The 16,342-nt window shown below is 37.2% G+C and overlaps 1 protein-coding gene and 1 non-coding gene across 2 annotated transcripts in view; one reads left to right on the top strand and one right to left on the bottom strand.

Annotated features, from left to right (window-relative positions):
* Positions 1 to 869: 869 nt before the first annotated feature.
* The window catches only part of Ipmk (inositol polyphosphate multikinase), a 54,309-nt gene continuing 38,836 nt past the window's right edge, over positions 870 to 16,342 (top strand). The window contains exons 1-2 of the mRNA XM_047552462.1: positions 870 to 1,379; positions 16,009 to 16,094. Of these exons, the coding sequence (XP_047408418.1) occupies positions 1,190 to 1,379; positions 16,009 to 16,094 (276 nt within the window). The 5' untranslated portion in view covers positions 870 to 1,189. The remainder of the gene's footprint in view (positions 1,380 to 16,008; positions 16,095 to 16,342) is intronic.
* Positions 3,810 to 3,879, bottom strand: Trnaa-agc (transfer RNA alanine (anticodon AGC)). The gene has a single exon. It is a non-coding gene; the product is annotated as a tRNA-Ala (tRNA).

Here is a 16,342-nt window from a genome sequence, read left to right as displayed (position 1 = left end):
CAAGGCCGGGTTCAGTTTTCATATAAGATGCCAGCGGCAAACACATAGGGATCGACGATACAATCTCATTCCAGAACCTCCCTTAGGTCTCGATGTGCATCCACTCCTTTCTTCTGCCTTTGACCTAGTTAGTTATCCACTCAGGACTTGGGGCGGGCGCTATCTAGAGGTCCAGTATGAAGGCAGGAGGGAAAGGGAACATACTTATTTCTTCAAAAAAAGTGTTCACTTAAAAAAAAAAAGAATTAGATTATTATTTTTCATCAGTCTGAAATTTGTGTCGCTTCCAAAATTCTTTTGTAAGAGCAGTTTAGAGGCAGCAACTGGGGATGGGGGTTAAACTTGAAGAGTTCTTTAAAGGTGCGTCTTCTATCAAGCTACCAGCTTATACTTGTTCTTGTATAGGGTAGAGGCTGGAGAGAGTTGATTGCACAGAAGGGGTGGGTTCCCAAGCCAGCCCCGGCACTGCTTCTGCCTCCTAATTCTCCCAGCACCTGACAGCTCTTCTCACCTGGAAGCCCCAGGGGTCTATAAGCCCGCCCCCGAGAAGCTCTGGGACGCGCGATGGATGAACGAAGGCAAAACTCCTTCTGTGATCGTGACGCCAGCCCCGGGGTGGGGACTAGAAGGACCCCAATAGCCTCCAGGTCGCGGTCAGCCCCAGCTGCGCCGAGCGTCCGCCCAGCAGCTGGGGGTCCCGTCGGGCAGCCTCTGGGCATGCTCAGTGCGGCGCCGGCCGCGGGTCGCGCAGTCGGAAGCTCGCAGCGGCGGCGGCTGTGCGGGCGACGCTGACGCGCGCGCGGCAGCGGAGGGGACTGGAGGACGGCGGGAGGGGGCGGGGCGCGGGAGGTGGGGCCGCCGTCGCCGTCAGGGCCCCAGGGATCGCGGGGCGCCGCTGCCGCCGCTGCTCCGCTCGGTTCAGTCTCCTGGGCAGCGGCGGGACCCGGGGCCGCGGCGGGCGGCGGAGGAGCGGGAGCCGGGAGCTGCGGTCCGCCGAGAGTTGGGCAGGGGAGCGCCCGCGCCTCCGCGGCGTCATGGGTCGCCTTCCCGGGCCTCAGCGGGCACCAGCCGCGGGAACCCCCAGGCCTCCTCGCGGCCGAGCCTGAGCGACCCCCGGGTTCTCAGGCGCCCGCTCCCTCCTCCCTATTTTTTCCTGCTTTCGCCGCCGCTACCGCTTGTGCTCTCCGTTATGGCAACAGAGCCGCCATCCCCCCTCCGGCTTGAGTCGCCCGGCCCCCCAGAGATGCGGACCCCACCGGCGAGCGATGCCACCCCCGAAGGCACCCCGCAGCCAGCGGGTGGCAGGCTGCGTTTCCTCAACGGCTGCGTGCCTCTGTCGCATCAGGTGGCCGGGCACATGTACGGAAAGGACAAAGTGGGTAAGTGAGGGTGGCGTGGGGCTCCCAGCTACCTTTCTGTCTCCAAGAGCTCCTTGGCCAAACGAGGCAGCCTGGCGCTCACGGTCGGAGCTTGGACACCCCGCTCCTCCCCGCTTCCCCAGGGCTGCACGCCGCACCCCTGGCCTCTTCCGCTCTCCCCCGGAGCCCCGCTACCGATGCAGAAAGGGGCCCAGAAAGTGGGGCTATTTCTAGGGTGTGGGGCTCAGGCTTACTGGAGGGGCGACGGGAGAGGCGTGCCTGGTCTCCCCAGGGAGGGTGGGTGTTCTTTGGAGACGCGTTGTTAGTAAAAATAAGGAACTTCATTTTTACTGGACGGGGAAGTAAATTCTCCCTCGAGCGCAAGATCTGTTTATTATAGGCGAGTAGCTATTGCAAAAGAAAAGGAATGAAATGCAGATGATGCTAATCTAGTGCCTCTCATTTGGGTGCAGCTGCATAGCTGGAGGGGGAAAAGAAAAATCCCCAAAGAGGGCCTCCCCCCACCTCCTCTGGGAAGCTGGTCTTGGTTGAACCAGGATCTATCCCTCTTTGCTCCTTGAGGATTTTTTTTTTTTCTTCTTCTTTTCTTTTTGGGTCTCTACGGTTTCTCTGGGAGGCGTGGTTCCAGTAGTGCAGAAACTCGGATTTAGGGTAGGAAATACACCCTGCTAGAATGATACATAGATAAAACATTCATAAGACTGTCATGGCCTCTGTAATACATTTTGTGAGTTCACAAGTTTTAAAGCATAATCTGAGGCTTATCTCAGTTTAGGAACTGTAATTCACCTCGTTTACTCACTGTGGTTCCCAGGGCCATGATTACGTGAAGAATCTGATGGATGAGTATGTGAGTATTGCAGATCTTTGACCCGGCTCCACCATCAAAGACAGTTTGGTTTTTGCTGGTAAAATGATTCAGGTTTAGACTGATAAGGTAAAACGGACATTTTCAGACTACATAACTAAGGCTAAGCTTGGTTAAGTGACAAATATAGCTATTGTGTGTTAGAATCTGATACCAAGGGATTTTCCTTGGAATATTTTTTCATTGTTCACTACTAGGAGAAAGTACACACTGCGACTCAATTACACTAGGGAAATGTTGAAAGAATGAAAATTGACTGCTCTTTCAGTACACCAGGTTAGGAAACACAGTACTTAAGGTGCTTAGCATAGACATTTCCTCCTGTGTGTCATATCTGAGAATAAGAGTTTGAGTTAAGTCACTGTTAATAGAGCCTATTTATTGATTTATACTAATATACTGTGATAATATTCCTAATAATAATCTAGATATAGGACTTAAAAATTGTCTACCTAAGGGTCCTAGAGATTGACTAATGTGCAAAGGGGAATAAGCAAAAATCCTAACATAAATAAAAACGATTTCTATGAAGATTGTTACTTAAGAACATAATCACTGCTTATCAAAGTATGTAATAGTGATCCTATTAAGAGTTACCTTAGATTAGTCACAAATTAATTAAGGTAACTTAAAACTACATTACAAACAGTGACAAAGAGTTAATTTGTCACCCAAATTGCCTAATTAAAGTAGTAGTTTAGATTTTGGAGGATGTTTTTCCTCAATATTATTTATTATTGTGTTCAATTTAAAATACACCTTTTTTTCTATTAAGGGTCTTTTGACTAGGAACTGCCTTTATATCACCATAATACAGTTCTTCAGAAATAATGTGCTAGCAACCTAATAAATATTGTGGAATTTACAGAGATATTTACAGAGTCATGCATATTTTAGTATTTTGAAAGAACACCTGTATGATAATCTTTCTGTTCATAAAATAAATAACAAGATGGTTAGTAATTCAAAGTTCAACAGTTATGTCTCTTGCACTATCATAAATCACTTATAGTTTAAAGTACATCGTTTAGATCATACTTTGGTCTGTCAACTGAAATAATTCTCAGTAAACTTTGTTAAGGATATTGTGTGAATATTTGTTTTTGTATTGCTTTTTAATTTTTGTGTTTTCCATTTTAAGTTTGATACCTTAACTGTCTCCAAAAAGGAATTATTTTTGATAGTTTAAAAATGAAAAACATGGAACTTGATAGAACAAAGATGTTTAAACAGAAAAGTATATCTTGTTATAGCTAAGTAACAAGAATATATTCATATTTTGATTATCAGTTATAGTTTACATTCTCCCCTGAAATCATATTTCATCAGTCTATTTTAATTCTGAGTTCTAAGATTAACACTTTTTTTTAAATTGTAAAAATGGTTCATAATCTTTTAGGGAAAAAAAATTATTTCAGTAATGCCCTTCCAGGTATTCTTACTCTCCCAGAGACAATCACTGGTAACAGTTTTCCATGCATCCTTATGCCTTTGCACCGACATAAACACATTAACACAATTCTAATTTTTCATACCGATATATCAGCAATTGTTTTTTTCTTTGGTAGTGCTGGGGTTTGAACCCAGGGCCTCCTGCATGCTAGGCAAGGGCTTTACCACTGAGCTACACCCTCAGTCCCAACTTATTTTTTTAATCCTAATTATATTATGTAGTATAACCATATTTTTTTACTGAAGATGTACAGGTGCTCCTTGATTTACAATGGGGTTACATCTAGATATACCCATTGTAAATTGAAAAAAATTGAAAACACATTTAATACTACTACTAGCCAAACATCATAACTTGGCATCATAATATACTCTTATCCTTGTGATTGTGTACCTGACTGGGAGCTGTAGCTTTCTGCCTCTGCCCATCAGCGCAAGACAATATGCAGTATAGTCATAGGCCTGCAAAAGATTAAAATTTGAAGTATGATTTCTCCTGAATGCCTATTACTTTTGTACCATTATAAGTTGCACTATTGTTAAATTGAATCATTGTAAGTTGGAGACTCTGTACTTGATTCATACTGTGTTATGTTTTGCAGACTAGATATATCAAAATTTGCTTAACAATATATTCTTATAAAAGTATATTTTAGAGTTTGACCATTTTTTTTTTTTTGCTGTTACAAATAATGTATTAAATATTCTTTTACATTATAGGAAAGCTTCACAAAAGCGTAAAAGCTCTCAATTTCCCAAAGCTCACCAAAGTTGGCATAAAATCCTTTTTCTGTTTTAATATTTAATATATACCATTAGTTTCTTTTAAAAGTCCTTAAAGACCAGGTGTGGTGGTGCATGTCTGTAATCACAGCTATCCCAAAGACTGAGGTAAGAGGATCACAAGTAGAAGGCCAGCTTGGACAACTTAATGGGATGTTGTCTCAGAATACAAAAAGGGCTGGTGTTTAGTCCTCAGTAACACACAGGAAGAAAGAAAAGAAAAAAGAAAGTACTTAGAGTGTTAAATAAGAGGTTCAAGTCTGAAATTTGTTCTTTGATCCAATTTAGGATGTAGAAATGAGATAATCTATGGGGAGAACAAGAATTTAAACTGATAATGTGGGGCAGGGCAAGACCCACAACTATTTTGGCTTATTGTGTTCATTCTTATTGAAATTAATTGACTTCAAATAACATGAAATGTACAGAAAAGTTGGAAGAACAATAGAACTTAACATTTGGCCAAATTTGTTTTATTATCCCTACACACATTATTTTTTTTCTGAACTATTTGTGAGTGGGTTGCAAACATCATGCCATTTTACACAGTAATTGTTCCATGTTTATTACCTAAGAACAAAGATATTCTCTTCTGTAACCACAGTATATTTAGTAAATATGGGAAATTTAATAATGATAATATTTTATAACCCATGTTCTCATTTTGCAACTGTTTAAATAATGTCTTTTATCTCATTTGTTTTCTCAAGAAGAGCTGCTTCAGGATATCATGTTGCATTTAGTTATGGCTCTTAGTCTCCTTTAATTTGCAACATAACCTCTGCTTTTGTCTTTTATAACATTGTCATTTAGAAGAACAGTCTAGTTGGTTATTTATGAAATGTTCTTCAATTTGATTTTCTGATGGGTCCTTAGGATGAGCTTCAGGCGATGCATTTCTGACTAGAACATTATGTAAGTGTGTCCTTTTTAAGATACCACATCTAGAGACCTGTTTCTTTGTCTGACCTTTATTAGTGGTTAATTTTGGTCATCTAGTTCAAGTGTCATCTGGCTGCTTCAGTATACAGTTCTTATTTTTCCTCTTGCAATTAACAAACTATGTATGTATGTATGCACTGAAGGTCATGCAGATATCTGGAAGCCTCATCCAACTGTACCCCTGGGTTTGGCATCTTGGTTATTCTTGCATTAGTCTTTGATAGTTACAAAATCATGATTTTTCCAATTCTAATACTCCTTGTAAAAATTTTTATTATGAGAAATATCCATCCTTTTACTCCTATGTGTGCATGCTATATTTATGATTTGTTTGGACTCATGGATTTCTATTTTATAATGTGTCATAACCTGTTTCAGAAATTTTCTTGCTGCACAAATTGTACTGAATCTGGCTATTGAGAGCACTTCCTTTCTATCATAAATTACTTTAGACATTTACCTTCTCTTCCTCACCTTAGAATCAACCATTTGTCCAAGGAACCCTGATTAGTTGAAATAGTATTTAGAAACTCTGATTTGGGTGCTATGTGTGGTCTTAACTACTGGGATGTCATTGCTTCCAGATCTTTACAATTGATGCAATTTAAATGAACTTATAAATATTTCAGGAATCACAATTTCATACTTCTAGTTTAATTCCAGTCTGAGTCCTTTCTTTTCTTGCTTGTTTCTGAATTGTTATTTCCCTTCATCCACATTGAAAACCCTGACTCCTAATGTTATCGTATGTTTGTGATTTTTGCTCAGTCCTATAATTTTCAGAATTTCTACACATATACTCCTACAGAAAACAAACATAAAATGAAGGATTCAAAAGTAGATTTTCTTACCCTAAGGGTATATGGTTGGAAACTTGAAAAAATTTTTAGGTTAGATTTCTTGTTGTTGTTATTTTTCCCCTCTTTATGGTAATAGCATTTATTTGAAATAGTTGGGGTCATTTGTTTCTGTTTAAATTCATTTCCCTTCCGTTATATACAGGAGTGCTTATAAACTAGCATACTTCCAAAAGTCAAAACTCCTCCCCTTCTTCAGTATGCCTTTGTAGATATTCAGTTTCATTGTTTTTTGATTCATTCTTTTCTGAGTTTCTTGTACAAATAAGACAACCTATGAGAACTTTATTTCCCCTTCTTTCTGAGATAGCAGGTAGTAAGTATGCTGTATATACTGTTTCGAACTTTGCTTTTAAAAGATAATTTATCTTACAATCAGCGTAGAGCTCTTCCTCATTCTTTTTTCACAGCTCAGTTGTATGCCATTGTGCATCCATACCACAGTTTATTCATTCAGTTTCCTGAATTTGCTTTTGGTTTTTTTTTGGTTTTCATTGCTTTATTTATCCTAATAATACTTCACTGTCTTGATTCAAGTGCTATATTGTAAGAGTGATAAATAGTAGAGCAAGCATCTTATTTTCCATTTCAAGATTGTTTTTACTTTTTCTGGCCCTTTACATTTCCATGTAGATTTAAATCAGCTTATCACTTTCCCCAAGAAACATGATGTGATTTTGAGTTTGCTTTAAATCTATAGATTGCTTTTAGTGAGAATTGATTTCTTCACAATCTTGAGCTTTCCAGAATATGAACTTGTTTTATCTCTCCATTTATTTAGTTCATCTCTAATTTCTTCTATGAGTTGTAGTTTTCAGTGTAGAGTTTGCTAAATTTTCCATAAGTATTTAATACTAAATTGTATTGCCTTTAAAAATATAAATTGTATTGCCTTTAAAAATAACTTATTTGAAAAAGTTTCAAACTTAGGAAAATGTTTCCAGAATAATGAATTATACCATTCATCTAGATTTATCAATTACCAATATTTTACTACATTTGCCTAATTACTTTGTAGATGATGATTTTGTAGAATCATATAATAATAAATTACAGACATAATGACCCCTTTCCTCTAAATACTTGTCTAGCTCCTATTTTTTTTTTTTAATTTTGGTTGTTTTTGGACTTTTATTTATTTATATGCAGTGCTGAGGATCAAACCCAGTGCCTCACACATGCTAGGCAAGCACTCTACCACTGAGTCAAAACCCCAGCCCCAGTGGTATTGTTGATATAACTTTGATCATGTGATTAGGTGATGTCTGCCTAATTTTTTTCCACTGTAAAATTACCATTTTTGCTATAGTAATTAAGTAATTTGAGAGGAACATTTTGAGACTGTTGTATATCCTGTTCCTCATCAAACTTTATATCCAGTGATTAAGCATCCATTGATATTGACAGACTCACTTATTAGTATGGTTGCAAAACAAATATTCAAACTTTTTCTGTTACTTTGCTTAATTGGCATTCTACATTAAAGAGTTGTTTGCTCCTTCTTATTCTTTATAAGATATTGGGGATCAAACCCAGGACCTTATGTATACTGGACTAGCACTCAACCCCAAAGCTATGCCCTATCCCTTTTAATTTTATTTTGAGGCAGGGTCACCCTGAGTTTCCTAGGCTGGCCTAATTTACCTCAGACTCCTGAATAGCTGGGATCATAGGTATGTGCCACCACATCCACTTTCCTACATTACCTTTTAGGATGAGCTAGTGGATTTTTCAAATTTAAATGAAAAGATATTATCTGTTATTGTTACTGTTGATTTTAATACTGATGTTGTCCCAGATTGGGCACTGGCAGCTTCTTTAGGCTGGCTGCTGTGTGTTGACATTTCTTTTTTCCTTGTATTTTCTTACTTCCTGGCATTAAAAGATTTTCCATGTTCATTTGTGTTCTCTTTGTTCACACCCTGGAATGAGCCATTTTTCTTCAAGGAAACTGGTTCCTGTGGGGATAAATGGTGTTTAGAAATCAAGATCTGGATTCCAGGTGTGCTCATTGCTCCTTGTATGTAGTTCTGTTTATTCTTTCACCAGACTAGATTAAGAAATATTTAATTTCATATTCTTGAATACTGAGTTCATCCTCATAATTTAGCATTGTTTTTTATTTGTTTTTGGTGTTTTTGTGTGAGAGATTGAATCCAGGTCCTCACACATGCTATTAAGTGTGTGCTTTATCACTGAGCTCTATCCTCCAGCCCCATATCTATAATATACTTATTTGTTTAGTTTTTTTTGTGGTGCAGGTCATCCAACCCAGGCCCTCACTCATGTACTTACCACTGAGCTACCTGCCTAGCCTTCATCACTATACCTTAAATCCAATACCATAGGGATCCTGTTTTCCCCCATTTTCTGTTTGTATCCCCCTTCCTCATTGCTAAAAACAATTCCTCTGCTAAAAACAATTGTATATTTACTCATTTTTAAATATTTAAACCAACTTGCATTCCTTGAATAGAGTTCACAGGACCATGATAAATTATCCTATATGTGTGGATTTAATTTGCTAGGGTTTTGTTAAACCCTTTTGTGACTTATATTCATTTGAGATCATGTTCTGTATATTTTATTAAGTCTGTTGTGGTTTTAAAAATCATGATTATATTGGCTTCATTAACAAAGTTGGTAACTGATTGATACTTTTCTGTTTTCTGAATTTGGTTAAGTCTTTTTTTTTTTGCTCGATATTTTATGTTTGATAAAACTTACTCATAAGGCCATTGGGTCCTGCAGGTTGTCTTAGGAGTTTTTAAATTGTGAATTCAGTATTTTTAACAGACATGACAATTCAAATTTCTTATTGTGTCAGTTTTAATAATTTGTTTCCAAAGGAATTTGTTCATTTATCTGAATTGTTGGTTTTACTAGTATGAAATTTCTAATTCTCTTACTATTCTTTTAATGCTTATAGGATTTATAGTGATATTTTATCTTTTTACTTATTCCTAATGAGACTATATATTTTCTTCTTGATTCATCTGACTGGAGGTTTATACATGTTATTAATATCAAAGAATCTTTTGATTTCATTGATTTCCCCCCCCCCATTGTCCCTTTCTTATTTCATTGGCTTTTTTACTCATATTTATGAATTTGAAATTAATATATTCTTATTTTTCTAGCATCTTAAATTGGAACCTTTTCTTTTTTCTTATATAGGCACTTAGAACTGCACATTTCTCTTTAAGTACTTGAATTAGATTCCACAAATTTTGGTATGTTGAGTTTTCATTATTTAATTTAAAGTGCTTTCTAATTTCCGCTGGGCTTTTTGATCCATGATACCTGTATGTTGTTTCCAATTATTTGGTATTTTCCCAAACATTATATTGTTATGTCCACTGTGGTTGGAGAATATTCTCTGCATGATTCTAGTTTTTAGATTTGAGACTTGTTTTATGGTCTAGCTTGAGTCTTGGTAAATGCTCCATTTGTGCTTGAAGAGAATGTGTATTCTGTTGGATGTAGCTTTTTTTGAGATGGAATTTGGCCGTGTTGGTGTTATGCTTTAGATATGAAGCATTCTCTAAAAGCTCATATGTGAGACAATGCAAGCAAGTTATGAGAGTCTCAACCTAATCAATGTATTAATTCCCTGATAGGGATTAACCAACTGTAGGCAGGTAGGGTGTGGCTGGAGGAGGTGGGTCTTTGGGGCCCTGTCTTGAGTATATATTTTTGTCCTTAAAGAGTGGGAGGAAGTATGCCAGGGTATGCTCTCTCCCTTCCTCCCTCCATCCGGTTCTTTCTTTCAGTCTTTCTGTGCCTCCTATGGCCTTCTCCTGAGTTACTTTCCTCTTTCACACTCTTCTGCCATGGTGTTCTGCCATTCTTGGGCCCAGAACAATGGGGCTGTCTGTCTGTGGACTGAGACCTCTGAAACCCTGAATGCCAAATAAGCTTCTTCTGAAGTTGTTATTGTCAGGTCTTTTGGTTGCAATAGTGAAAAAGTTTACTCAAACAGTTGATCGGGTTGGCTTCACAATCCTGGCCTCAAGTGATTCTGCTTCCTCAGTCTTCTGAGTAGCTGGGACTCTAGGTGCATGCCACTAAGCCCAATAGGACATAGCATTTTATGTGTCAAATTGGTCAAGTTATTTGATAGTGCTCAAATTTTATATACTATTACTAATGTTCTACTTTTTTTTTTTATCAATTAAGAAAGTTTTTGAGGCTTTGTTCTTCATGGATTTGTTAATCCTTTCAGTTCTGTCAGATTTTGCTACATGTCCTTTGAAACTGTTATTGGGTGTGTATATATTTAGGATTTTGTGTCTTATGAGCTGATCTTATTAAAAAATGTCTCTATATAGGATAAGAATCCTTTTCTTGAAGCCTATGGTGTCTGATACCGAGTAGTTTGATATATAATATTGATATATCACCTTTCCTTGACCCACACTTACATATTACCTTTCTTCATTTTTACTTATAAGCCACATGTCTTTATATGTAAAGTGTTCAGGGTTTTGTTTTTTTCCATCTATTTAGTATTCTGATTGTCTTATCTCTGTTTTTGTTTTCATTTGTTTTAGTACATTTCAGCAATTGTCTTGTCAAATGTTTCCTCAGTCCCTTTCTCTCATTTAAAAAAAAAATTTCCCTTCAGTATTTTTCCATACAATGTTTACATAATTGATTTTGAAGAGAATATACAGTTCACATATACTTATTATGTCACAGTTTTATTTCTAATAATAAAAGCAATACATGTTTATCATAACAGTTTCTGGAAGAAAAATTTTGAAAAAAAGAAAGAAAATTATCTAGAATGTTCCTTTCACAGATAGGAAAAATAATTTTTTTTTAAAACCAGGGATTGAATCCAGGGATGCTTAACCACTGAGCCACATTTCCAACCCTTTTTATATTTTATTTAGAGACAGGGTCTTGCCGAGTTGCTTAGGACCTTGCTAAGTTGCTGAGGCTGGCTTTGAACTCTCAATCATCCTGCTTCAGCCACTGGAGCTGCTGGGATTACAGGCGTGTGCCACTGTGCCCATCACAGATGGAAATTTTAACTTGTATTTATTTTTACATAGTTATAATCCTCCTGAATACACAACTTTTAAAAACATTTTTTTTCATGTCAATGGATCTTTTCATTTTATTTATTTATATGTGGTGCTGAGTATCAAACCTAGGGCCTCACACATGCCAGGCAAGGGCTTTACCACTGAGCCACAACTCCAGCCCCGACAACTATTTTTTATTGTGGTAAAAGACACAATGTAAAATTGACCATCTTAAGTATTTCTAAGTATAAAGTAAGTGTTAATTGAGTTCACATTATTGTGCAACAGATCGCTGGAACTTCTTGATTTTTTTTTTTTTTTGTATTAAACTGCATCCTTTTTATTTTGCATACTTTAATCTTGGAGCAAAATAAAACAACAACAAAAACCACAATACAGCATCCAACCCTGCTGCCAAACTAGGTAGGGGATGGGGACTTGAGGCCCTTGTTTCCTGCCTCAAGATGCCAAGGACAGCAGAAAAACCACAAGAACATCAATTAGCAGGGGAAGCCAGGTGGGAAAGGGCCACTCAAGACTACTAGAAGCCATGGGGATACTATACAGAGGGCAATTTCTCAGTGGCAACTCCTGATCTACTTCTTCCACGCCAGAAAAACTCTATATATCTATTGAATAATTCCCTTGTTCCCTTTTCTCCAGCCCCATGGTAACCAGCATTCTAACCTGTTTCTGAGTTTGACAGTTTTAGATACTTCATATAAATGGAATCATGCATCATTGTGTAATTGGATTTTTTCGCTTAACATGTCTTCAAGGTTCATTCATATTGTAGTGTAAGACAGAATTTCCTTCTTTTTAAGGTGGAATGATATTCCATTGTATGTGTATACCACATTTTCTTAATTCAGTTGTCTGTCAACATTTAGATTGCCTCCACTTCTTGGCTGTTGTGTACAATGATACAATTAATGTGAGTGTGCCTTTCATTGTTTTCTGGGTTTCTGATAATAGTTATCTTAGACTGTTTACTCGTATTCTACAGATCTTACATGTTTTCTCCTGCTTTTTCCACCTGTTTTGTCCCTTCTTTTTTTTGTTTCAGTTTTTGTAAATTCTATTCATCTGACATCACATTCATTAATTCTTTTCCTGGGCTGTTTTGAGTCAACCGATGAGTCCATGGAAAAAATCTTTGTCTGTGCTACCACATTTTAAAATTCCTATTATTTTCATTTGAATTTTAACATTTCTCTCTGCTGAAATCCCCCATCTTTTCATGCATGTTGTCTACCTTTTCTATTATAGCCTTTAAACATTTAAGACAAGTTCCATTGTCTGATCATTTTGACTTTAGTGTCTTTTCTGAAACAGTTTGAACTTTGCTTTATCTCTTGACAGTGTTTTGCCCCATTTCATTCATATGTGTCATAATTTTTATTAAGTTGTGGTGGGTGTCATATGTTATAGTTGAACTTTAGCAACTGAGGCAAATAGTATTTATTCATGAGATGAATAAGCCTCTTTTGACCAGCTGTTATTTTGTTTATTTGAGCCAATCTGGTCAGGAGTAGGGCCAACTTCGAGTTTTGTTGTTACGCTTTCTGTTTTTGATTGACTCTTTGTGCCTCCCCAAATTCATATGTTGAATTCCTACCCCCTAGTGTGACTTATTTGAAGATGGCGCTTTGGGGAGGTAATTAAGATAGAAAATGAGGTTATGAGGGTAAAGCCTTGACCTGATAGAATTAGTGTCCCCATAAGAAGAGACACTAGAAAGCTGCTCTTTCGTGCTCATAAGGATCTTCTACAAGCTAAGAAAAGAATCCTCACTAGGAAGTGAATCTGGCATTACTCTGATCTGGGACTTCTAGTCTTCAGAACCATGGGAAAATAAATTTCTGTTGTTTGAACCGACAAGCTATGTTTGTTATGGCAGCCAAAGTTGATTAATACATCTTCAGTGGATTTGAAATTCCTCTGGTATATTTTGTTCAGGGTGGGAACTGATTTGCCAAGGAATTTTTCTCAGTATTTTTGTTAAACTCTCTGCTTTAGGTCTTCCTCATGCACCCATATTGTAGAGATGTGGTGATCTCTTTTGCCCCTCTTTGTTGTGGGAGTCAAACATTGTTTTGTGTCATTAGAAGGTCTTTGGCATGAATTTTCTTTCCCTTTTCTGTCAATAGGTGATCTCTAAAGTTAGGACCCAGGATAGCTTCCTGTTTCACTTCATCCCCCACCCCTAGAGGTTAGAGGAGTTTCCTCCACCCCCATCCATAGTGGATCTTCACCTGTATCCGAGGGATGGCATAATTGGCTGTCCTCACCTCAACTCTATACCCTCACGCTTTTCCTGTATCCATTTCTAAAAACTTAGCCAAATTATTATTCTCTGCTTGTAAGGTGACCCCGTCTTCTACCCATGCTTCTTCACAGGTAAACAAGTGCTCCTATCTGTTTTTTCTTTTTTAAAGTAAATTTAAAAACATTTATTTTAGTGGCATGTATCTTTCCTTAGATTTCATTCTACAATCTCAGTTGTGTGATAATTTCAAGGAAAGTTATGATGTACATTACCTGGCTTCCTTTTTTATTTTTTGGGGGTACTGTGAATCCATCTGAGGAGTGCTCTACTATTGAGCTACACCCCCAGTTCATCACCCACTATTTTAAAAATCTTTTTTTTTTTTTTTTTTTTTTTTTTTTTTGAGATGGTCTTGCTTTTTATGTAGGCTGACCTCAAACTTGAGATCTTTCTGCCTCAGCTTCCAGCGTTGCTGGGATTAAGGTGTGTGCCACCAGGCCCAGCACTTCTGTATCCTAGGTGGAAAGTAGAAACCCCTACTTTTTCTTTTCTGACCTATTCTCCTTTTGTCTTATGATACTTCATATTTGTTAAAATGCTTGGTACTACCCTGCAGGTTTCTAATGCTCTATTCCTGTTTTCTTTTTATATCCTTTTTTCTCTTTGCTTTAAGGTAGATGTTTGCCATTGGTCTTTCTTCATGTTCATTGCTCTTTTTTCTTTGATTATTTATTGATTTAATCCCAAAGATATTTGTTTATTTCAGATATTATCTCTTTTTTGTTGTACAGTTTCCTTTGGTTTTTCTTTAGTCTCTTTCTCTCCTGAAATGTCTCAGCATTTTTATCTCTTCTGTAATTATCTCACATGTTCTGAATTTTTATTTTAATATACTTATTTGCTAATTACAATTACTTGGTTATCTGTGTCAGCTACTGTTTACTACACTTATGCATCACATTTTTCTGACTTTTTTTGGATATAATTTCCTGTTGAATTCAGGGCATTTAATTTAAAGAAGAGTGGTAAATGAAATGTACTATTTTTGCATAAAGTATAAGCCTCTTCCTCTTTAATTTGAAGGGCTAATAAGTGTATTCCCTCTAGAGGTTCATTAAGCTGGTGCTGCAGTCTTAGATGGAGTCATCTGTTTTTGTCACAACCTACCAACACTCCTTGACAGTTTTTGAACTTGGAAAGGGGGTTAGCTTTAGTTTTGGATATTATCAGTTTACTTTGGATGTTGGAATTCACTGACTCAAGAATTGCTGGGCTTACTGCCTTTTTACAAAATTTGAGGGGTACTTGCTGGGCAAGTATTGTGGGAGACTTAGTGGACCAAGTCATCAGTTTTTATGTTGGGACTATGACTGTCTCTCATCTACCCTGCCAGTCTCTAGCCTGACTTCCTCTTTCCCATTAAAATGTAATGGGAGGCTCACCTGTTTCTAGATCAGGTGCCTGCCTCAGGTGGGAAAGCAGTCATGGTTTATGAGTGCCCTGTTTTTTTCCCTCTGGAAATCTTTCATCAAGACTTTTGTGTGTACATCACTCTCATTAGCCCCATAGAAAATGTCATAACCATAGGAGCAAAGACTTTTCTTGTTCTAATTCCTTACTTTCAGGAATGGAATTCCACTTTCATAATTTTTAGTTACATTTTAGTATTCTCAAAGTCCACAAATCTTTTAACTGCTCACAAACCCCATGTTATCCATATGGATTAATATTTACCTTCCTTCTGTTCTATAGTAGGTCTTAAACAAAATTAATTGCTGTGTTTTTTACCCTCTGCTTTCGTGGAGTTAAAGACTCCCCACCCTTGAATGGACAGATTATATAAAAAGGTGCCTCTTCCTATTCCCGACTAGATGCCTGGTCTCAGCCCTCACTTTTCCCAGTGGATACATATCCTTGTACTATCTGTACAGCTGTGCACAGTTCATATGAATCAGGACAACTTAAGTTGCTTTCTTAAAATGGAGGAGAGAATTCTAAAACATTATCAAGTAGAAAATTCATATGTAGCTACTGTTAACATGTTTATTTTCTGTTTATAAAAACAGGTGCTACTGCATTTAACTTGTCTCTTGTTTTTCATGGAATGTCTATTACTGGGGTATTTCCATAAAAATATACAAAAAATTATTTAATTTATAAAAATAAATTAAATATTTTTTTGAATATGAGGGAGCCCTAAGGGAATAGTGGTTGGAGACAATAAACTAAGTAATTTAGAATTTGTGTTCTAGTGCTTTGCATATAACAAGTACTAAAACATGTTGGTTTGGTGTTAAATTTTCTAATATAAGTAAAAGTAAATTCTTAAATTTTTGACAGTGGTTTACCTCTTCTGGAACAAATATATCCTGTGAAGCAGGATATATAATTAAAACACTAAAAAACTTTCTAATTTTTTCCATAGGTATACTACAACACCCAGATGGCACAGTTTTGAAACAGTTACAGCCACCTCCAAGGGGCCCGAGAGAGCTGGAATTTTATAATATGGTAAGTAAGGTAAGATTTGTTTTGTTGTATTAAAAGTGTTTTTCAGAGTTTTTTGGTGTTGACTCATGGTAAGAAATATGTTTGACAGCCTGTCCTAGTTCACTGTATATAATAAAAATAATAACTTTGTGAAAAACAATGCTTATTTTTTACAGTATTGGATGCAGTATAGTATTTTATGTTCTATTTAATTTCTTAAAAATTCTGAGTGACTAAATTGATTTCAACCTGGGTAGTGACCCACGATA

The sequence above is a fragment of the Sciurus carolinensis genome, chromosome 5, assembly GCF_902686445.1.
Source record: "Sciurus carolinensis chromosome 5, mSciCar1.2, whole genome shotgun sequence".
Classification (NCBI taxonomy): domain Eukaryota; kingdom Metazoa; phylum Chordata; class Mammalia; order Rodentia; family Sciuridae; genus Sciurus; species Sciurus carolinensis.
The sequence above is the reverse complement of the archived record's forward strand: the minus strand, read 5'-3'. Positions and strand labels throughout refer to the sequence as shown.